At 37.5% G+C, this 24994-nt stretch overlaps 1 protein-coding gene across 1 annotated transcript; it reads left to right on the forward strand.

Annotated features, from left to right (window-relative positions):
- Positions 1–3723: 3723 nt before the first annotated feature.
- On the forward strand, positions 3724–4800 carry LOC149154122 (uncharacterized). The gene has a single exon (XM_089444055.1). The coding sequence runs from the start codon at positions 3724–3726 to the stop codon at positions 4798–4800; it is 1077 nt and encodes a 358-aa protein (XP_089300181.1).
- The last annotated feature ends 20194 nt before the right edge of the window (positions 4801–24994 follow it).

Here is a 24994-nt window from a genome sequence, read left to right on the forward strand (position 1 = left end):
AGAGACATTATAAAATCCCGATGATTGGAAAAAGTACGGGGGAGAGGATTTTGGCACGTAGTTCGAGGTAGGAGCAGCGCAGGAGGGCCGATAGTGCATTTTGTTTGAATTGGACAAATCTTATATGTTTTCAGCCCCTTTCGACGCCACAGACGCAGTGGTGTTATCCATTTCTCCATCTGAGTTCTCCATTTCTCAGCCATTTTTCAGAATGGAGGTATAAGACTCCTTTTATGTAACTGATGATTGTATTCTCTTCTTTTCATGCCATTTAATGAATGAAGGCCTCCCCATTGATTGAGTAGGGCCAGGAGACGTAGTCTGAGTTGGACCAACTCCGTTATCAAGTCTTGTTGTATTCGTTTTATGCCTTATGTGTTTCTTCTTCTTCTCTCATGTGCACATTAAATTTCTATGTTAAGCTGCAATTTCTACATGTGATTCTTTTGATACATCTATAAGCAAAAGAACCCTAGATTAGTAATATCCCTATTTCATGTGCACAAAACGAAAATATTATGAAAATTTTGACGTAATAAAAAGTTAATTTTTAATGAGTCGGAAGTTTTGAATTAATTAGAGGTAAACGATTCTCAGTAACCTTTTTTTACTAAGGATCTATGCTCTAAAAAAATTACCTAGTGATGATGGAACACACACATATTATTCACAACATCTACATACACATGACAATTGGAATGGAATTTAGTTAGGGTTGGTTCTTCATAACCACCTCTTCTTTCTTTATTCGAGGGAACAAAACATACAAGCGTACCTCCAGTCTCTGATTCTTGTCGGTCATTCACAGAATAATCTCCATATGCTACCTCCTGAACCATTTAAGTTTTACCTCCACCGTTGAGTTGAAGGCACATAACTAATGGGAATATCACTTATTACACAGTGAGAGACACAAGTATCGCAAGGGTGGAAATATAATTATTGGGTAAGCATGACATTCATGAATATGTAGAGAGGATACCAAGGCTTTTCCAGACGAGTTATGCTTGGAAAACTATAGGAAAATATGAGCCCAACGCAAAAAGGAGTTGAGCTAAGATAATGGCCTAGTAGTGAGAATGGAGAACAATGGTTTCACAAACTTCGTATCATGGCATTTTCATTTTAGGAACATTCTATGAAAAGAAAAGCGCATTCTAAGAAAATAAAAGCTCAAGTTGCGATGAAGAGTCAACTCTTTAAGAGATAAGTATACATGATAATTACCTGCCATTTCATGAAATTAAAATATGGAATGATATATTTTTGCTTAAAAAATATATACTACATAATAAGTATAAATGTTACTGAGATTGTTTTGCTTTTTGGGGTGGATGGAGACTCTGTGGTTAATCCTTCGTGAGGGTTTCAGTTGAGAGCTTGGGTATTGCATGTTATTGCAGATTACCCTTGATCAGGATCTGGTAACCTTGTAGACTTCTAGCAGTGCATTGTATGTTTTTGGTTTTCTGCTCGTCGTTTACTTGCTAGCAACCTGTTGGGGCATTAAGGGTTTTTATTATCTGCTGTTAGCATTTTCACCCAGCTGTTATCTGTCGTCCGACTGTTTATCCCTGTCTCTATCCCTGGCTGTCCATTACCGGGGTTGTTTATTCTCCGTTTTCCAGCATTCTCGAGGTTTCCTCCGTTTCTAGGTGCAACTGTCAACATGGATGACCTCGATGCCGTTGATTATTCTGAAGATCCATTGGAGGGGGTTTCCATCTGGCGTTCCACATATTCCGCATCTGTAGGTATGTATAGCTCTGGCTTCTCCAGAAATTTACCTACATTCTCCTATGCGGAACCGTCACAGTCACAGCCTGTTGTTCTCCTGGATGACCCGCCCACATGGCCGTCACTCTCTACTCCTCCACATTCCCCGGCTACCCTCAGTTTCGTTACTGACTGTCTAAACCCTAACCCTGGTTTGGACCTCCCTGTTTCTGAGGTGCCGCCCCGATAGGTTGTCCCACAGATTGTGTCCGCCGGATCTGCCGGCATACCACACCCAACTTCTTTTGCACCACCTTTTGGCAGTTTTACCGTCGTCCCGCTGCTCACTGGTTCCTTACCTTCTGCCGCCGAAAACTGTAACCCGTCCTCGTCAAACCCTAACCCTACCCAGGTATCCTTAGGCCCTTTTCCGGGTAGGGTATTGCATCAGACTCACCATCAGGGATCTAAGAAGAAGTACAAGTGCTATAAGTCCAAGGCGGATGACATTTTTCTTAGGTTGGAAGAGGACATTCAGTGGGGAGAAACTATGGACTTTGCTGACAGAGTCTTGGTAGGGCGCATCAGAGGACGGAACTACACGACGGCTCGTTTGAAGACCTGGGAATCAGAGGTTTGGGGCCACCATCTGTTGTACATCCCATTTGTATAGACTTTTGTGAGGGCATGGTTCGCACTGAGATTTTCTCGTTCTGACCATACCAACTGGGTTTTGTCCTCCTATTGGCATTTTGAACATGCCCTGGTTCTATTGAAACGCTTTATGCCTCTTTTCGATCCGGAGACTGAGAAAATTGGTATTGGACTAGTATGGATTTGACTACCAGGTATTCCTTTGCAATATTGGTCCGAGGACATCTTCAGGCATATTGGAAATGCTATCGGCTCCTACATGGAATATGAAAAATCATACCAATACACGGGTATGATGGCATACGCCAGGATACTTATCAATTTGGATACTCGGGGTGGCCTGCAGGAGCATATTACCATACAGTGGAGGGATACCTCCCGCAAGCAGATGATCGACTACGAGGCATTCCATACCGATGCTGGAGATGCCACAAGGTGGGGCACTTATTCAAGGATTGTGCTCTCAATCACAAGAACAAGGGTAATGACCAGAACATGGAGAAGGAGCAACCCAGAGGGAAACCTACTATGCCCGACAAGGATATGGGATTGGCGAAAAATGACAAGGAGGCAGAGGACACTTGAGGAGCACCTAACGAAGCAGGCACTGATAAGGGTATCAAAGATACAAAACCTCCATCGTCTCCTCCACCAGCGTGTTCCAGTCCAGCAAAGGAGGACATCTCTCATCCGGGTATGTTATCTACATCCTCCTCACTCTATTCTCCTGTATCTGGTATATCTGAAGCTATTGCATCCCATTCAAACATTATTGCATCCCTTCCTCCTTCATCATCTCAGGCCTCCATGGTTATTTTAGAAACTCGGGATCGAGCTCCTCCTTCCTCCCTTCATTGTACTCTTCCCCTTCCTCCTCCTATCATTGCCCCCTATTTCCCATCTCTTACATCATCCTCCCTCCCTTCGATTCCCGTCCCCTCTCCCACTGTTTCCCCCCGTTACTCTCTTTGTTCCAGATCGAAGGATAGAGGATGTGATGCGAATGGTTTAGACCTGGAGGTTACCCCGACTTCTCATAAGCCCACCAGGGGTCGCCCATCTCATCTCACTAGATCCAGACATACTGCAGGTGAAGAGGTTGCCCTTGGGCGATAGCAAACCATAGATAGGGCCCTTAGAGCAAGGAATGGCCCTCTCCCTCACCCTCCATGAAGTTTCTATCCTTCAATTGCAGAGGGATTGCTAGCCCTCCTAAAAAAACTAGCACTCAGAAGACTGCTTACTTCGAATCTGGTGGATATTATTTTCTTACAAGAAACCCTATGTTCGGCTGAAACCCTTATTTCTACCCTCAATTCATGGATGCTGAATTGGACATTCGATGCCCTAGACATGACTGGGAGATCCGGGGGTATCGCTATTGGTTTATGTAACAAATCTATGGATCTCAGGAATATTTGGGGAGGAAGGGGATATATAGGTGTGGATATATATGCCCCTTCATTAGATTTAGAAGTCTGTATTGTGAATGTATATGGACCTTGTATGGATAGGGAAAATTTCTGGAGAAGCCTATTAGACTCAGAGTTCCTACAGCCAGACAATATCATACTTGGTGGGGATTTAAATTTCTCGTTGGGTTTCAGTGAATCTTGGGGCCACTCGGCCCAAGTTGATGGCCTATCTGACACTATATCAACTTTACTAGAGGAGCATCAGTGGGTGGACATCCCATCTACCAGGGTACAACATACATGGACAAACAATCGTAGTGGAGATCATAGTCTGGCAAGGAGACTAGACAGATATCTCATTAAAGAAGCTTTCTTAAACTCACATCCTCGTATCAGACAATGGGTTGGTACTGGAGGTATTTCTGATCATAGGCCAATTTTCATGGAGCTGGAAGACATAAATCAGAGAATAAAAGGCCCTTTCAAATTCAATGCCTCTTGGCTTAAGGACCCTTCTTACATTCAATTGGTCACTGACTTCTGGCAGTCCAACCCTATACTGGAACACGAGGACCATACTGAGGGATTCATCAGAAAACTGAAAGAGCTGAAAGGGATCTCCAAAAGCTGGGCACATCAGAAATGGAAGAATGATGACAACACACTACGGGAAGCAGAGTTGGCCATCGCCACATATGAGGACTCTTCGGATGGCACTTTCATATCACAAGAATGTAAAGAACACTATACCTCCCTCATCTCGAAGCGATCACAAATTCTGAAGGAAAGGGAGGAGAGCTGGAGACTCAGGAGCAGGGCTATCTGGCTCACTGAAGGTGATGACAATACCAAATTCTACCACAAATTTTCCAATGGTAGGAAAGCCATCAATACTATTTGGGAACTTCGGAATGATCAGGGACAATCTGTAACATCACAGTGGGATCTGGCTAGCTTAGCCACTAAGCATTTCAAAAGCATATACAAGGCATCTAGGGCTGCAAATATTATGTAAGTCATGTGGGTTGCAGAACACTTTCCTAGATTTGTGGATCAGGAGGATAGAAAGGACCTGATGAAGGAAGTGACGAAGAAAGAGCTTAAGGCAACCATAAAATGGTTTAAGAAAGACAAGAGTCCCGGCCCGGATGGGTGGACTATTGAGTTCTATATAGCTTTCTTTGAAATCCTGGGGGATGACTTACTCAAAATTGTGGAGGACTGCAGAAGGAGGGGAAGAATATCATCTGCCATCAAATCCACCTTCATAGCCCTTATCCCAAAATCCGACAATCCTTCCTCCTTCAATGATTTTAGACCCATTTCCCTTTGCAATTGTTTGTACAAGATCATCGCAAACCGTCTAAAGCCTATTCTATCCAGCCACATATCCTCTGAACAGTTCGCATTCCTTCAGCACAGACAGATACATGAGGCCATTGCCATGGCCCAGGAACTCCTCCATTCAGTACAGGTGAGGAAGCAAAAGGGCATGATTTTGAAGGTGGACCTTTCTAAGGCCTTTGACAGAGCAAATTGGCTCTATATTAGACTATTGCTGACTCACCTTGGCTTTCCTTATGCATATATTAAATGGATTATGTGTTGTATTAAGGATGTATCTTATAGTGTATTATTAAATGGAGAGGCCACACCTTTTTTCCTTTCGGAGAGGGGCCTCAGGTAGGGATGCCCACTCTCCCCCTTACTTTTCTTACTTATCATGGAAGGATTAAGTAGAGCCATCATATCAGCTCGTAATAGGAATCAATTGGCTGGAATCAAGATCACTGAGAGCTGTATACTCACCCACCTTTTGTTTGTTGATGACGTTCTCATTTTTTTAAATGGTAGTATTGGTGATTCCACGGTCCTTCAGAATATTTTCAATCTCTTTCAGCAGGCAACAGGGATGATTATAAATGAAAGTAAGTCTACGATTACTGCTTTTGGTTGCTCACAACATGAGATAGTGTTTACCACTCAACGCTTCCCCTTTACATTACAGAAGCTGGAAGATGGTCTAAAATATCTGGGCTTCAGGCTTAAGCCTCATGGATACAAGATCGCGGACTGGACTTGCCTGGATATCGAGGGGCATACTGAATAGACTACAAAACATATGCTGCAGATTTCTATGGAAATGCAATCAACCGGGTAGGTTATTTGCCTGGGTCAAATGGGAGACGATAGCAAAGCCCAAGAGATGGGGAGGATGAGGCATTAAAAGGCTATATTTACTCTCTAAAGCTCTAGCGGCAAAGCTCGGCTGGAAACTTATCACTACAAACAGCCTCTCGACCCGGGTTGCACAAGCAAAATATATCTGGCCTATGAACCTGATGGACTGGTTCAGACAACAACACAGAATAAACAACAATGTATCCAATATATGGAGGGCAGTTATAAAAGCTATTCCACTGATCCGGGAGGGCATTACGTGGAGAATAAAGGAGGGGAATGTTGTCCGCATTGGCATGGACCCATGGATTGTTTGTGGCAATGCACATAAGATGCCTACAGAATTGTTAGTGCACTTACACAACAGGGATATCACTCACATCAGGCACATCGGTGATAGCAACAATTCTTCCTTTCTACAACAGGCCTGGAAAACGGCTCTCGACTTGGACATTCCTATACAATGGCAGCAAGATTGGCATGACTACACGGAAGCTCTCACCCAGGCTCACATTCGGCTTACTGAAGGCCCGGATGAGATTATATGGGCTTTTACCAAACACGGATCATACTCTCCTAAGGAGGGTTATATTAGATTGATGGAACCTTACAAACCCCAGGACATCAACCTGACTTGGAAATTACTTTGGAAGCTCAAAGCTGCCCCATGAACCCACTTACTTATGTGGAACATTTTGTTCGACAAGATACCAACGGGTCTAAATTTGATGAAAAGATCTTTCCATGGCCCTTTCTAGTGTCAATTGTGTCGTAATGATGAAGAGAGTAATGAACATATCTTCCTTAACTGCCCCATCTCCAAGGAGAATTGGAACTCCATTATTGCACACTATCCAAGCTTAAAAATCTGGCATGGCCACAACATTAAGGATGCCTGGAGCACCTGGTGTGAAAATCAAAATGGCAAATCCAGGAACATGCCTCTCCTTATTTGTTGGTCATTATGGATTATAAGAAATCAATCTATATTTAACCACAAGATACCCCATTGGCCTGCTATCATGATCAATACTATTACAGATTTCGATCTTCTTCTCGAGGAGGACTCTGATACCCCTCCCCGTATTATTAAGCCAGAAATCATAGACAAAACAAAACCGTGGGCATATTTTGATGGTTCTGCATAGGAGGCGGGATGTGGTGGTGGTGCCATACTCTATCTAAATGAAGCTCATTGTTTCAAGATTCAAATGAGATTAGGTAGGGGAACTAACAATTATGTTGAACTTTGCACTGCAAAACATCTCATACATTTTGCATTAGAAAAGCATTGCAGACATCTACAACTGTTTGGTGATTCCAAAATCGTTTGCAACTGGTTAAATAATGCATCTCACTGCAATGCATTTTCATTGAGGCATATATTAGAAGAGGCTCACAGACTGATATCTACTTTTGACTCTTTTGCCTATCGCCACATTTACAGGGAGCGAAATTCGGGGGCAAACTACCTTTCCAAAGAGGCAGCGCTTAGACAAAGCGATGACTGGCTGATACAGGAAGAGATTGATGGGACTTTTCACCAGCACTATCACAGACCATTTGTGGAACTCAGAGAAAATGGGCTATAAGCCCTACAATTTTTGTTTTAACTTGTATATATTATGTTATTTATATCCTTTGCACTACATGAACTACTCTGGACATATAGTACCAATTTTGACACTTAGATTCCCTCTCTGAGAAGAGACAGAATTCAATTTTTGATTAAATTTTCTCGCTGTAAGAGAGCAGGGACATGAACAGTGTAACTGTCAACAAGACTCCCTGCATGGAGATACAACTGATTTTTTTTTTTTTTGTCTATTTTTGAACTCGATAGGCATCTCTGCCTCCATATGCATATGCACTAGCATCTACAAAATGTAATTTCTTATATATTAATAGAAATTACGACTTTTTTCCAATGGAAAAAAAGAAGTATAAATGTTATTGAAGCTTTTGCAACTTACCCAAATCTTCTAAAAAATGAAATTATATAGGAACCTTACACATAAGAGGATAAATAAGTCTTGTATAATGTATTGAAAAGACTGCAGGGATTTTTGTGTGGAAGTTAGATTATTTTTGGAAAATAAAAAAACATGTGTTTGCATGCTTTAAAGTTAAGGATATTCTTTCATACAAGCATGGTAAAAGTAAAACTGGTCTTCAGTAAAAGAATGCACATAATTATCATTTTCATAAAAGATGAGCCATGTTATTTTAGAAACACTGCATGGTAAAAGATAAATTAGTTGTGCTAATTCTTTGGAAAAAAAAATATGAATTCTTGTGCATTAAACAATAAGAACCAGGATTATTTTCTTGAAAACTTGCTTATGAATCATGTGCATATAGAAAAGAACCCATGTTGGTTTTCAAAAGAGATTGTGTATTTGTATGCGTATAAGGAATGTTGATCATATTAAAAGAACACATGTTTCGTGCACAAAAAGATTTAAGAAGTCATGCTATTTTTCATAAAGAATGCATGTGAGATTTGTTTGAGGAAAGATAAAGAAACTGAGTTATTTTATTAAAAAGAAAAATGATTGCATGGAATTATGTGTGGGAAGTTAGACTATTAATTTCTTTGAAGTTATTCACATGATTCCTATGCATTAGATTCCTAAAGAGAACCACTAGAATATGTTCTTATTTTATTAGATTTTCTTGATGAGAAATATGCACAAAATAGAACTACTATGCTTAATATTTCTTGAGAAGAAATAAGTTCTTTGCATGCACCAAAATAGACTACTATGCTTGATATTTCTTGAGAGGAAATAAGTTATTTTCATGCACAAAATAGGAATTCTATGTTTGATATTTCTTGAAAAGAAATATTTTATTTGCTTGCACGAAAAATAGAAATATTGTGTTTGATCTCTTGAAAGGAAATATGATATTTGCATCCATGAAAAGTACACTGATGATGTTGGATTCTTTGAAAATAAATAATAACCAACATGTTAGTTATCATTTAGAACAGAGCATGTAATTGCATGTACAATAGACTTTGTAAATAGCTTTATCTTGGAAATGATGTTTTTCAAAAAGGGACCTACATTTGCATGCACGATAATAATATCTATTATGTTAGTTTTCCCTTAGAAGAGGACATGCATTTGTATGCATAATAATATTAATAATAATATATATTGTATTGGAAATATTACTTAGTTACATGCACAAAGAAAAGCTGAAGGGCTAACTTTCTTGGAATAAGTTTTATCTAATTATATGCATGGAAATCTAAGCTATGATGCTAGTGGATGGTTACAATGGTTATCCTTTGGAAAGAACATGTGTTGGTGCAAGAAGAATCATAGTAATGTGGTATTTATTTTGACATGCTTTGATAATTATTTTCTTATAATCAGTGCATGAGCAACGTTATTAGAAGAAGCATGTTGTGATATTATATTTATATTTCATGTATGCACATGAATAGATGTTGAAGAATCACTATTAAAGATTAATTATTGGTTGATTAATACTTTATGTAATTATGATATCAAAATATGCTAACGACAACAATGGCAAGAAATGATGGTGACCTATGCAATGGATATATTATGTGAACATTGTGATAGGTAAAAGAACTAATGGTCCATGCAGATGAGTGTGAGCTGCAAGATGGTCCACTAATGAAATAGCTAGGACACAAAGATATAAAGATTAAATATTTGTGGGTAAATTACATCATGATGATTGTAATAACTTTTAGCTAGATATGCTATATTTAATGATATTTATTTGTAAGAATTTATGACACTGGCTAAGGGATGGACTCCCTTATTATCCATTGAGTGAGGGGTGAATACCCTCATGAGCGTTTAATAATAAAATTAAACGCTTGTTGGTTTTCACCCTACAGGGTTTTTAAGGTATATCAGTGTTCAATGATGTGATGGATTATTGTGTCGGTTTGATGATGATGATTCCTTGCATGGTGTGATGTTTATAATATCAAATATGTGATTAACTAATCTAGTTAAAGGAATCATGAAAATGATGCAAGATTATGTCAGAAAGTTTATGTTAATATGCTACAATAGTGGTTGTTAATGGTTATGTAACTCACTATTCCTTACTAAAGTTACTCTATAATGATGAAGATTCTATCTAATGGTTAATGAGGAATATGGAATAATAATCTGGATAGTTACCCGTGGGTAAATTGTGTAAAAAAAAAATCTAACTCCATGCATTTTCATGCGAGGTTACCGGGGGATGTTACAAGTGGTATTAGAGCCAGGTTGTAGTACTAGCACCTTTGGGAATTTTTAATTAGAAAGGAAATCGAGGTATGCTACTAGTGAGCATCTACTCAGGTACGAGTCTAACAATCTACATATTGATATATGCAGTAGACTACTTTTGACTTGAGATGCATGATGCATGTTTATAACTGCATTGAAGAGTAATAAGTAATAAAGTCTGTCATAAAACTATATTCGTGAAATTTGAATCTCATTGAGGATTAAAGACAATAAAATATTTGTTGCATCTATGAGCAACCTGAGTACTCACTAGTGAAAGTGAGAATCAACTACCAACCTTTGCAACTATGACAATATTACTGATACATTAATGAACATCACTAAAGTTAAAATGCACTACTGATAAAGAATAAATGCATGAATGAAAAAGATGGAGAATTTCCTTGAAGAGTATGATAGAGTGTTTTAAAAAGGATATTGAAACAACCCCTCTCGATGTTTAAAATAAACCATGAGTCAAGTAGTGAGACTTGATTGTAATAACTAGTTGTTGATTGTTTTTTGTCATCACTGATTAGTGAGTGTTGTAGGACTAACTATTAAAACTTATATGCATGAATTGGATTCTATTTAAGCTTATTGCAAGTGATTATGGTAGTTACTTCATGTACTAGTATGTTGGTAATAATACACTATGGGAATTGGAAATGTTTGGATTGTTACTTGATTGTTATTGTCATTTACACATTAATGAATAATTGTATATACTTTTATGCGTGACAGTGTTATATGCATGAAACTAAAATGGTTGTGAAAGTGAATACTTGTTTAAACAATTCATAATTATGACTAGCGTTGTTGATGGGATTAAGTAGGGGTAGCTTAGTGGAAACAAGAAAACCCGTGAAGGTAAAACGTTTCAATGTAAATTGCAACCATAAATGAGAAAGTATAATGTTATGATATGCACGATTGTGTTATTTGGAAAATCATAATGTATACAACCTGTATGTCAGTTATGTTTCCTGTGAATCTAGATATTGTGGACCCATGTTTTATGAATGCATGATGTATATAAATGTTTTTTGTTTTTTTTTTTAATGATACTGTGCATATGATACATTATGTAAATCACTATGGGAAAGAGTGCTAAAAGAGAATGTTACATGCCAGATAGTTGTGGATAGTTGTGAAAGGCTAGGAGGCCTTGGGTTGATGGATTTTTTCTACCCAGAGTGGTTGATGGTGCTTTCCTGTCCAAATTACCTCTTCCTAGAGATAGATGATCTCAATAAGGGAAAAGATTTTGCCAAGATGGTGAAGAGGGGAAAAATCTCGAGGCAACTCTGTTGATTTTGGAGCATGTTGGGAGAGGCTCAAAATTCCTCATAGACGGGAAGCTGTCAAAGGAATAGGAAGGACACTACCAAGAGGAATCCTGTATTGGACCCTTTGTAGTCATTGAAATTTTTGAGTTGGTTGGCCAGTGGAATTCGATACTAGACCTGGTATGGTCTCTATCAGAGAACTGTATGGATTTGAAAATGACTCGATCTAGTTGTGGAAACCAATTCCCATTGGTTGGGAGGAGCATTCTTTAGCCCAATGTGGTTCTCATATCTAAAAAAATTCAGTAATCAATCATGTGTTACATTAAAAATGAATTTTCTATATAACAGTGTAAATATTTTTTGTACATCTTGACTGGGAAGGAGCTTAGAGCTCGAGAAGGAATTAATGGAAGTATAAGTTCTTTTATTATATTACTAATCTTTTGAATGTCTTAGCCGGGGCTAAGACAATATGCACTTGGTGCATTTATTAATCATTTCAACAACTAGAGAGCTAGGTGCTCTTGGTGTATTTTTAGAAGTAATGTGTGGATGTCTTTAGCGGGAGCTAAGACAATGTGCATCTGGTGCAATGATTTATCATTTTGATGATTAGAGGGTTGGTTCTCTCTGAGTACTTGTAGAAGTATTGTGATTAAAATAAGGCGTGACATTTCATATTTGATTGATAATTAAAGGTATTTCATTTGATTGAAAATTTGGTGACTAATGTGACTATTTTGGATTTGTTAGTCATACATTGCAGGGTGCTTGCAATAGAGTGTTAATGGGCTGTCAAACCATTCTTAAAATGTTTGTGTAAAAGTGACAATGACTTCCCAAATTAATTGGTAAGTAATGGTAAGTTGATATAGATAATTTATTTTTTATTTTGTGAAATTGAATAATGGCCAAGTGAAAGAAAGTGGAAATTTCTTATTTTTACAGTTGTAAATGCTTATGACTATTGATAAAATGTTATTGTTTTTACATTTAAGTTTTTCTTGGAAATACAATTTTTCATTTTGAAAGGAAATATCCCCTTTGGGATTGTTTAGATTGTTATATCATGAGTAAAAGATAAAGTTCCAGTGAGAGAAGAACACCAGGGACGATGTTCTCTTTAAAAGGGACTATATGTAATATCCCTATTTCACGTGCACAAAACGAAAAATATTATGAATGTTTTGACGTAATATAAAAAAATTATTTTAAATGAGTCGACAATTTTGAATTAATTAAAGGTAAACAATTTTCAGTAACTTTTTTTTACCGAGGATTTATGCTCTAAAAAAGAAAATTACCTAGTGATGATGGAACACACACATATTATTCACAATGCCTACATACACATGATAGTTGGAATGGAATTCAGTTAGGGTTGGTTCTTCATAACCACCTCTTCTTTCTTTATTCGAGGGAACAAAACATGAAAGCATACCTCTAGTCTCTGATTCTTGTCGGTCATTTAACGAATAATATACATACACTACCTCCTAAGCCATTTAAGTTTTGCCTCCACCGTTGAGTTGGAGGCACATAACTAATGGGAAGAGTTGGAGGCACATAACTAATGGGAATATCACTTATTACACAGTGAGAGACACAAGTATCACAAGGGTGGAAATATAATTATTGGGTAACCATGGCAGTCGTGAATATCCAGAGAGGATTCCAAGGCTTTTCCGGACGAGTTATGCTTGGAAAAATATAGGAAAATACGAGCCCAAAGCAAAAAGGAGTTGATATAAGATAATGGCCTAGTAGTGATAATGGAGAACATTGGTTTCACCAACTCCGTATCATGGAATTTGCATTCTAGGAATATTCTATGAAAAGAAAAGCCCATTCTAGGAAAATAAAAGCTCACTAAAGCTTCTTTAAAAGGTTACCTACCTCATTTACCCACCCAAAAACCGTTTTTTTAATTTTTAATTTTTAATTTTTATAAAATGGTGAGATTCTATTACATGAGGATTTTAATGCTATGTTGATGTAATCGAAGGGATATATTTTTGCGAAGGAAGTGATTTTTGATGCGATAAATATGGATACTTTTTTTTTTTCGGTAGCAACGTTGTTTTCTTTTTTCCTACATTTTATTTTGGCTGATATATTGAAGTAGGTTTGGGTGTAGTTTGATTAATTTGGTTTAGAAAACTGGTAAGTTGATGTTTAAAAAATATTCTAATTTTTTTAATGTAGAAATAATACGTGGAGATTTTCGAAATCATTTTAATATTTTTATTATCTATGAAGTTTGTTTGATGGGAAATCTTTGGTAGACATTTTTGTTCTTTTGGAGCCTAGACTCAGATTCTTTCAATTTTGTTGGATTCGTAAGCCCGAAAAAATTGTAGTAGGCCAATTTTGGAGGTGAAAAACTCATTTTGAGCTATGCCCACAAGCATTGGCAATTTTTTTCAAAACAGGTTTGGGTCTTATTATTGACATTGCTTTTCCCAAATTGTGTTCTTGTCAATTTCACTAACATCTATGTTATATAGGTTTTTAATATGTAGATTGAGCTAGGGTTATTTATAAATAAATGAGAGAGAGTTCTTATCTTGTGAAAAAAATTAACTGACATGTGGAGAACTTGGTATTAGTTAATTGGCAAGAGTACTAAATCTTTATGAAGAACAATTCACAGCCATCCTATATTTTGCAAATGATGAAATCAACCTAGGTGATGATATATGGCACTTTTATGAGTCAGGGTTAGTCAAAGAGACAATAGGCACAAAAATTACATATACATGACACACATGCAATGATGACCATTTGTGATGCAAACAAACTCAACAAGTTTTGGGAGGCGGGGTAGGGTTTGAACCTGAAGTCTTCTGGTCATGGTCTTGATGAGTTGACCAATTACTCTACCCCCTGCCTGGAGAGTTGTTGAGTGCTCGAAAGGCATCCCTTTGGGGGAATATGACCTCGACCAAAAAGCAATCTCCAGACGTAGGTCCCCTAAAGGTGAAATCTCAATCATGATTGCAACATGAAGTGAAATAAAACAACATCAAGTAGGACAATAATCACCCATTTCACCAACAAACACTCACAAATTAATATCCAGGAGAACAAGATTAATGGAAAGATGATCAAAATACTTGAGTGAATTTTTTTAGAATAGTTTCAAAGCTAGAGGGATGGTGGGGGTTTAAGGGGGGGTGTTGAGGCCTCAATAAATGGTGGAAGCCAAAATCCCTACTAATCTTCTTTGAATTATAAGCATAAATTATAGAGGTTTATGTTCTTACCTTAAGAGTCATTCAAGAATAAGTTTGAAGCACATAGTTGAAACCTTTCATTGTGATGGACATATAGGTGATGCTTGCCATAGAGGCTTCACTCAATGAACCTATGACATATCATGTGTGTTCATGGCATACTAAACAATACCCCTAATTTGACTACATATCGAAAAATACCTCTAAAAATCACATTATTTAACCCTATACCAATACAAACCCAATACATATTCCCAATTTATAAAACCCCTACTTTCACTAGATATTGTAGGTATCCATTTTTTCATTAACATTATTTATATTTGTTTATGTTTTTTATTAACTTTGAGCTCCATTTTATATACCCGTGGTTTTAGAAACCCTTTACCCCCTATTATATGTTCAATATATTATGCCATTTTTTCATCAATTTATATCCCCCAATATGAACGCACATGGTATGGTATTGCTCCCCCAGTGAAGTGCCAATGATGGTTGCAAGCCAATTAGTGGAGATTGCTCATTATATTAAGAGGAGAATCATGATGGTGTTTATTTCCTTAAAAAACATTGACGATATAGGCTGACATCTTCATCATAAAGCCAATATATATTTGAGATATAAATGATTTTTCACCAAGTGCATCTATTTTTCCCTTAGGTGTTCCTCCACTTCCCACAAGCTTGCATAGCCTCAATGGAGTCACCACAATGTCAGAGGCTTTTATTTACAACCAATGAGTGTCCACGACTCTAGTAGAGATATTATCATGTTTCATTATCTAATTGAGGTTCCTTTCCCATTCCTTATTAATTTATTCAATGCATGCTTAACATGTAGTGTGTGGGGAAATGGTGGCTTTCATTTTTTTTTCTATTTTTATTTTATCTTGATAGGGGATAATTGTGAGCTATTGGGATTTTTCTTATATATTTGCTATAGCTGACTAATTTAAATAATACCTTTTTGGTTTTTAATCCATAGACTTCAACGTTTCACTCTTCATATGAGAAGCCTCTTAGTGTGAGTGGATACCTTGTTACATATGACTTTTCCCCCAAACAACATGTAAGGAGAACCTCATATTAGTCATTCTCTTATGTCATAGCCCAATCATTATCACATTATTCCAAAGAATTCTTAATTTATCTTCAACGTGGCCTTTTAATTCATCTCATAAACCAAGAAATAATTTAGGCATGTTCTTTGTGCAAAATGTTGCATAGGTGAGACGATGGAACCGAGAAACATGTATACCAATAACTGCAATTAGTGAGTTTGAAGAAAATGAATCATAAAAGTAGGATTTCCTTAGGTGAGTAAACAATATCAAATAAACGTTGTAGGTACATTTGGAAACAAAATATGAAACAAAATTCAAAACCAAAAATATGATTGAAAAATTAAATCTTTAGTAAATGATGGGTAAGTGCAGACAATATGTTAGGAAAACATTATGAAAGTGAAAATGCGTTGAATGTAAGTTCCAAAAGTGGCTTAAAATTTAAGCATCATAACACAATGAGTATTTATGCAGCCTCTTGGAACGACATCTTTTTGAAAGACTAGACACATAACACTTTCCCCAAATGAGCTTTGTTGTTAGGTTATTTGATAATTAAATTACACATTCAATTTCTTGAATCTTGATAACTCATCCTTGTGGCCTTATGTTTTAAGAAGTAAGGCATTGTGTAGAGCTTCCTTTTCTACTTTTTTTGCAACATTTCTCTAGCCTTGCATTATCATAAGGCTTGTGGAATATGTAATCGATTTTTACTCTCCAACTCCTACAAATGAATTCAAAGCATAAAGATTCTTACACAATCACAAGTTTAAGTTAGGTACATGATATCAATTGGGCACTTGTACCTAGATAAACAAATCACTTAAGATATAAGACCGATTTAATATACCAAGAAATGGAATCGATTAAGATAAATATAGAGAATTGAAAGTAGAATACAAAATAAATTCATGAATAATATTTTCAGGTGTTATGTCCCATGGATGTGCTAGATTTTCTAAGGTCTTTTCCTTTCTCAAATGTGTCCTCCTTCTCTTAAGTGAACAAAATCTTCAATGATTGAGGTGTACACCTAGGGAAATCATAATATAAGACTATGATAAGTTAAATGTGATATGTTGAATTTATTTGTTAAACCATTTTTAAATAGATTTTTTATATTCTTTAAATTAAGTGACTACTCCTAATTTAGCCATATTCTTATGTATATACATTTGATTGATAGTTAGGGCTAAAGAAAAAAATTTACTGAGAAGGAAAATCTTATAGAGATCATATGAACAAATAAAAAATGAAGGCAATATCCAGGTATGTAGGAAACATTAAGAAAGAAGGTAAAATTTTGAATTGACAAGAAACCATTCCTACTTGGATGCCTTTGATCTTATGTTGAGTCTTACCAATTTTATGTTGCTAAGGTGTAATAGAAAAGTGATAAAACTTGAATTGACAAGAAACCATTCCTACTTGGATGCCTTAGATCTGATGCTGAATTTTACTTTGAATTGACAAGAAACCATTCCTACTTGGATACCTTAGATCTTATGTTGAATCTTACCAATTTCATATTACTAAGATCTAATAGAAAAGTAATAAAACCTTAAATGGACAAAAAATTATTCTACTTAAATACTTTAAATATGATGTTAAATCTTACTAATTTCATATTGCTAAGATCCAATAAAAGCTTAAATGCCTTAAATATAATGTTAAATCTTACCAATAGAAAAATAAAATCAAATATCTAGAATCTTCTCTAATAAATAAAAATTCTTGTGACGAAAACATGACCATCTTTAGCTAGAGGACAATGTTCATAAAATTAAATATTTTAAATTATAAACTTAAGTAATAATAACTAATTATATTAAAACTAAGGGGCATGTACCCTTTCACCTCATGACAAATCAACACTAAAGTATGTCATGAGGTTTCCTGTATCATCATTCATTCTACTATTTATTTATCAATACATTAATACCATTATAAATATATTTTCTTCAAATACAAAAATGAACTATTTATGTTACATTGGTATCAGCGCTGGCTGCTTCGTTCCACTCGCACAACACCCTCTGTTGTTCTCGTAAATCCATGCTAATCGTATAATACTGAATTTTGCTATAAAGTAGTTGACATTTAACCACCGTGTAGATCTGTATTAAGAGGCCACGGTATGAATTGGATTAGTACGTAGTTTAATTGGCTGGAAAAATGGTTCGGAAGGTTACGGAAATTTTGGTTATGTTTGGAGAAAATTTGACAAGGATTTTTGTAAATCCAAGTTAATTGTTAAATTTCAAAATCTTAGATGTTTTAGACGTTTTTGATGGTGCTGAATCCATTTCCATTATCAAAAACACAATTCAAACACTGCCTCTACAAGATTTTTTGAAATATTTTTGCCTGGATTCGGACCACTTTTTACCCAGAGAATTCTTCGACCTTGATAAATGACTCCTAAATTAATTAGGGACTAAAGCTGTAATTACCAACCGTGCCATTTTTTCTCCTTATTGTTTCCGTTCTGCCTGATTTCTATCTCAGTCGTACTCTCTGTCGTTGATTGCGCCATTGCCACTGACTGCACTTCCGCCACCGCTAATTTTTGTCACTGACTATTCACGTACGGGTGCTAACAATCTTATGGACATGACCACACGTATGGCTGACCAGACGTATTGACTTCGACTTTCCTAACTCAAGTTTAAATTCTTAACTAGCGTCTCAATTTTCAATTCTTTGTTTATTTATAATAATTAATAAAAGAAATTAACTTAAAAAGGTTACTTTAATAAATAATTATTTATTTTAATGTCACTTAAAAAAATTATATAAAAGATATAAAAATAGAAAAATAAAAGGGGTTTGTAAGGAAAAAGGCTAACCCCAAATCCAAAATGGTTAGTAATGAATAGTTATATGCGGAAGTCAATAGATATAGAGTTGAAGTCAATAACTTAAAGATATCATCTCAATAACGTTGGAAAGGTATAGTCGAATTTGGGGGAAGGACAAAAAAAAATTAATGGAAAAAATAACAAATTAATAGAAAAAGGAGACTTATTTGACGAATTGATAAAAAAAATCCATGAAACAATGGCAATAAATGATGATAAAGATGAAACAATTGACCAACTAATTGAGAGGGTAGATGCATTAGTTAGAGAACCCTTAACTTATCAAACACCAATATTAAGTCCATAATCACAAAATACAAGTGAGCAGGAACACTAACAAACACCTAAAGTAATTTTTTGTGTAATTTTTTCACGAAATAAATATCATACAAGAGTCTCATAAAGAGATTATCAACCAATTAAAAAATAATGACTGAAATATGATTGTAAATGCTATAGGGGAGCATTTGTCCGTGTTAACAAAATGGAAGGAAATTTTGAATTGAACCCCCGTTGGGTGGAAGAGAAAAAACAAGGATGCCTCTCCAATAACTTAGAAGAGGAGGCCTAAAATTGGTTTCTATGGTGGACTAAGAAATGTGATCCTCGTTTTTTTCATCAGAAAAATTTCACGACTGCCTTATTAAAAAGGTTTCATGATGAGAAAGATGGTGGTTTGAGCAATAAATTTGTGTTTAAGAAAGGAAACATGAATGGCTACACACACAAATGGAAAGTTATGGACAAAAGACAAAATGGATTTATAGATGAAAAATTGCTAAAACTATACGATTATAAGGATTACATTTATAGTGAAATAAAGAAATAGAATCCTAAAAAATATGATAATATTAGGTATGTAGTGGAATTAATTGAACAAAAGAACAAGTTCAACAAGTCATCATTCATTAAGGAAGATGAAAATTGACAATAGGATTCAAATAAGAAGGGAACAAACAAATGTAGATGTTGTAGAAACAAATGGTCACGAGGAATACAAATGAAATAATAAAAAACTATATACTTTCAAAGTAGAAATGGATCAAGACACATCTAACAAAAAATCAAAGACATGGAAAAAGAAAAAGAATAATTTTTGTAAGTGTGGAAAAAATTGGACACTAGGACATAGATGTGAAGACATGTCCTCACGATACTAAACAATTATGGATGGAGGGAAATTAGTTCTAATATAAAAGTTGGATGATGAAATCATGGTACCATGCAATGCATATTCATAACATGATGATATACCAAAATCATCACTAACTTCAATCTCATGTGCTTGGGAAAATAGAAATGAAGATATCAAACATCAAGGAAAGATAATTACTCCAAAATACCAATTGCAACAACTAATTACAAAATACATTCCACCACAACTCAGAAAGGAAAGGATCTAGTCCTTCAGATGAGAAGAAGGAAACCCTATAGCTCTACCAACAACCATGATAGGGAAACCATAACCTAATACCTTGAGGCTTAAAGGAGTCATAAAGTATAGAAATTTCATAATACTTACAAATTCTGGCAGTACTCAAAATTGTATGGACATTATTGTTGCTAAACAACTAAACCCTTTTGTGTACCCCACGAATGAAGTAGTTGTGACAATTTTTAAAGGAAACAAGGTCAATGAAGTAGAAAAATGTGATAAGGTTTCATTTCATATAGAAGAACTAGAAATATAACAAAACTCTACGCTCTATTGTTTTAAGAGATGGATATAGTGCTAGTGTGAAATGGTTGATGTAGTTGGGAATTTATAATACAAACCTTGAAGAAGAGTTAATGGAGCTTAATTAGAAAGGGAAATACTATAAACTATATGGTGTTAAATATTCCACTCTAAAAAAATGCAGGCATTATACATGAAGCTCACCAACATTCAAATAATGAATGAAGTCAAACCAAACATAGAGAAACTTCATTTCACCATGGAGACGTGCCCACCTAGGGAAAATATTTTTTCTTATGCTTTCAAAACAAAGCATTCCTTGAGAGGGTGACAATGTTATAAACACAAATAATAATTAATAATAATTAATTAAATGAAAATTCGAGGGGAACATACCCTTTCACCTCGTGACTAGTGAATGTTATAAGTAAAACATCATGAGGGTTATTGTATCATCATCCATTCTATTATTTATTTATCAATGCATTTATACATTTACATAAATATTGTCTTCAAGTACAAATAGGAACAATTTATTCAACATTTTCTATCTAGTCATCGAAGATAAAGCTTCTGCTAGCACCTGCTTTGTTCTCTCTTGGAAACCAAATTATGGATTTGATTTGGTTGAAGCTTGACTAGGTTCCAACTCTAAAACCAAATAGATTTCCACCCTATGCACAAAGATAAATGGTAGGACAAGGTTTCCAATTTTTTTTTAACTTTCCATGAGCATGGACTTGTAGATGATGTAATACTTCTGTAAGTGAATTGGCTACTTGTATATTCCATGCTTCTTGAACCCAATTGTTCTTGAGAATGTATTCATGATAGGTTTTCCTATCACGCCTGTTGGCTTGATGGGCCTTGACCCAGGTTCAACATTAATTAGCCAAGAAAATCCCTACACTACTGGCCCTTTTGGCATCAATCTGCGGAGTGCGTGCTGAAGTCTCACCCGAAGCAGTATGGGGGGATGCAGGAACCAAGTTTCTGCTCCTTGAGATAATTGTGATGTCATTTTTAACCCTAACCCTTCCTTCGCGCAGACCTATAAGCCCTTTAGGGCTTATCAATGTACTTCCCTTATTCGTCCTTGAAGCCTCTGCGAAAGTCTCCGATCGTCCTTCGCGGACCCTAAATAGTCAATTCAGACGCTTATGAGCCTCTGTAATTTATCCTTACTTTTGTGCCTACCTCGATTAGCTTAAGTATTGGTTAAATTAAACATGCATTATGATTAACTTCACGTAAATAGATATTCTTACTTGCGTTCATATGACAAAGTAAAATCCATAGATTCGCGAATCGATACAGCATTAAATCATAAACCCAATATTCAACATAACATAATCGCAAACATTCATATCAGAAGTAAAATAACTTTACATAGATATCTCCAGAATAATTCTCTTTATTGATGGTTCAGATCTCTAGTATAGACTCTAACTTCCCTGCGCACACAGCTACAGGGGTCCGCGCACTCAGTTGCGAACTTCTACCCTAGGCCTCTGTGCACTCAGCTACAGAGCCTCTTCCTATGCTAAGACTCTTCACTCTTAGCTCTTAATTGCCAAAAACTTACTTAGAACTAAACTAAAACTTTGCCTTAGACTCTTCTAAGACTCCCTTTTTATACATTCCCATGGCCCGCGAACCAAGGGTGGATCTCATCAAGCCGACACAAGCTATCTAAACTAAGGGTGGAAACCCTTTTTGACTGTTTACATCTTCATGCTCCATGACCACAAAATGCGGAGAATTTACATTCTTTATACAAAACTTGGGCCTTTAGCTCCAAAACTTGGGCTTTTAACCCCAAAATTGACCCTAGGGGACCCGTTCCCAACAGGTCCCCAACAAAAATCTGGTGACTCGCCCTGAGTCACTCGGCCGATGTGGAGATCTTGTTGCGAAGACCTCCCAACTCCACCTGTACGACTGCAACCTCGGCGGTACATTGCGTCACCGCCTACTTAACCTACTCAACCAGCTGCTCTGTCGCTGGTTCTGTGCTGTCTGCCTATATTTTCTGCTGTGTTGCCTGCAGACTGGCCAATTTCCCTTCAATGGAGGTAGTGAGTACATAGGCTTCCTCCAGCCAAGGCCCCAAACTGGCCTTCAGTACTGTCTCTTTGTGTTGAGTTTCATCCACCTGTTCCTTTAGTGCCTTTGCTTCCTGCTAGTTTACCAACCTTTGCATGATGGCGACAGTGCGCATCGTCGCTTTGACCTCATCATACTTCTGCTGCAACTCTCGTGCTTCAGTTTCTAGTCTTTGTAGGTTGGGATCTTCCTGTAGATTGGTCACTACTTCGAGTGCCTGCTCGAAGAGCGCAGTGCAATCCTTCACAGCGGTGTCAATAGCTGCAACGACATCTTTTACAGCAGTCGCGCGCTGCTCTCTAAATTCTGGTGGTCAAAGGCTGGGCCCTCAAATCAAGTTCTGTAATCTTAAGGTTTAGTTCAAACTGACCTTAGCCAACTCTGTTCGTGCCTCACACACACCTGCAATAAGCTTCCAGATCCTTGCGTTGACTGGCGCATCTTCGGGGATGTTCAACTTTGGAACAATTCAACATGCCTCAACCACCACAGCTATTGTGCGCTCATTCTTTTCTGTGATCTTCTTAAGAAGATCAATCGCAAATGATTTTTTGGCGTACATTTATGCATTATTCACCTTATGCTCGTTGATAATTTTCAAGGCACATTGTTCCTGAGCCTGTATTTTCGTGATCACTCCATCCAGCAAGGTGTGAAGGGCTACTCTTGGAAGCACGAGCAAGTTTAACTTGACCTACTTGATGGCACTGATAGTGGCCTTGTCAGCTTCTGCTTCTGCGGTCAATGCTCCATGAGGCAGCGTGATAGCCCGGGGATCCATTTTACAGACCATCTCTGCCACGTATGAGGTTGACAGTGCCAAACTGCTCGATGTCGCACTGCCTCACCCTACAGTGGTCTACACCTTAGTAGCCTGGATTTGCAGCTCCCGCAGACCTGTTTGAATGGTTACCAAGGCATGTTTCTACTGCTACTCGAACTACTGCAGCAGTTCCGCGATTGCATCCCTCATTGTATCACTGATATCATTCAGATCAACCTCTGTCAAGATGATTGGATCCAGGGTTGTTGGCCTTGGACTTCTTCCGCAACCCTACTTTGTCCTGCTCCCTTGTGCGCTTAACGCGGAATGGTGTAGTCTCTGGGTCCGCTCCACCCAGCTCTGAGCGCTGCTCCTCCTCGTATTTCTATGGAGAAGGTGATTTCTGACTCGCAATCATCCTCTTCCTCCTCCCCTTCTGGTTTTGTTTTGGTCGCGCTCTCCGCTTCGACTTTGTCCTCAGCTTCCTTCCTTCGTTTTTCGACCAACTGTTCCATATTTAACCTGGCCTCTTCCTTCTTCTGCTTCGCGGTAGACTTATTAGTCCTAGTTGATAAGTCTAAGGCCTTGTGCCACTCTGCAGGCCAAATCTCCAGAACCGTGGCAATTGCATCATCCGTTGCCAGGTATGGAAGATCATACCATTTCTGTGCGGGGTCCTTCCACGCTCTGATGGACACACAGTGGAAGTTTGCCTTGAACTCCACATACTCAGACAACTGCTCAAAGACAGTTGGTGAGAGCCACGACTTGTGGTTGATGGCGGCGCGGATGCTTGATTCCATGAGAATCCAGAATATCTTGTTGTCCTTGATCCTTTGGGGGTCCTTCGTGGCCCATAGTGAAGTGAACTTCGCTACTTCTGGCAGCTCCGGTGCAATTAGAGGAAACTGACTATCCTCCGGTAAGTCCCACGCAACCAGTACAATCGACAGTAACAACCATGCATAGTGGGAAGTCTTGCTTTGATCTTGTGCTTCTCTGTAGTTTGCGAGGAACTCGCTGCAGAGGTAGCACGCCTAGTTAAATTGTACGCCCTCCGCGCACTGGGTTGCTAAAGATACCACCGGTGCTGACACTTCATCTGTGCGATACTTCCTCATAATTTTCCCCGCCATGATTTGAGTGGGCACTTTAACCGCAAGGTCAGTGATGCTGGAGATGGAGTAGCCGTGTAGCTTCTTGGCAAGCTTAAACTTGTCCATTCACTCGACGAGGTCATGCTCACCTGACTTTCCGCAAAGTTCCATGGCCGGATTCAAGCCTGAATGCGGGAGCAAGGTGATCCTGTGGATCAACATGTCAGTGATTGATATCAAATCTCCTAGCCATAGGCACCAATCGTGCACCAAGAATAACAGCTGCTTCATCACTATCAAATTCATGGGTGTGCGGTTGTGATGCAGCACCCATAGCAGGTTCAACAGTCCTGCCTTATCCACACCTTTTATCCACTTTCTTAGCTCCAGCGTGGTCACACCAGAGTCTTTATAGAAGATGCGGTGCATGAATGTATCAATCACCAAGTGGGGAAAGTGCTCTATATCTGCTAAATCCCAGTCCTCCAGCTTCAAAAGGGGGATACACGCTAAGCGCGGTCCTTCGAATGTGATTTTGTCTAGCAGCAACGGGGTGAAAAGGGTGATTTTGTTCTTGTCGATGTCCTTTGGTACCTTTGCCTTGCCTCGACGTGGAGGGACATATGGTGGTAGCTTGGAGATAGGGTCTACCCCCTCAAC

This window comes from Pinus tabuliformis, chromosome 9, assembly GCF_031772625.1.
Source record: "Pinus tabuliformis cultivar Carrire ecotype Pingquan chromosome 9, CPIR1, whole genome shotgun sequence".
Classification (NCBI taxonomy): Eukaryota; Viridiplantae; Streptophyta; class Pinopsida; order Pinales; family Pinaceae; genus Pinus; species Pinus tabuliformis.

What these genes read in the sequence shown, in the direction of transcription:
- LOC149154122 (XM_089444055.1), top strand. Translation starts at nt 3,724, where the DNA reads ATGACTGGGAGATCCGGGGGTATCGCTATTGGTTTATGTAACAAATCT.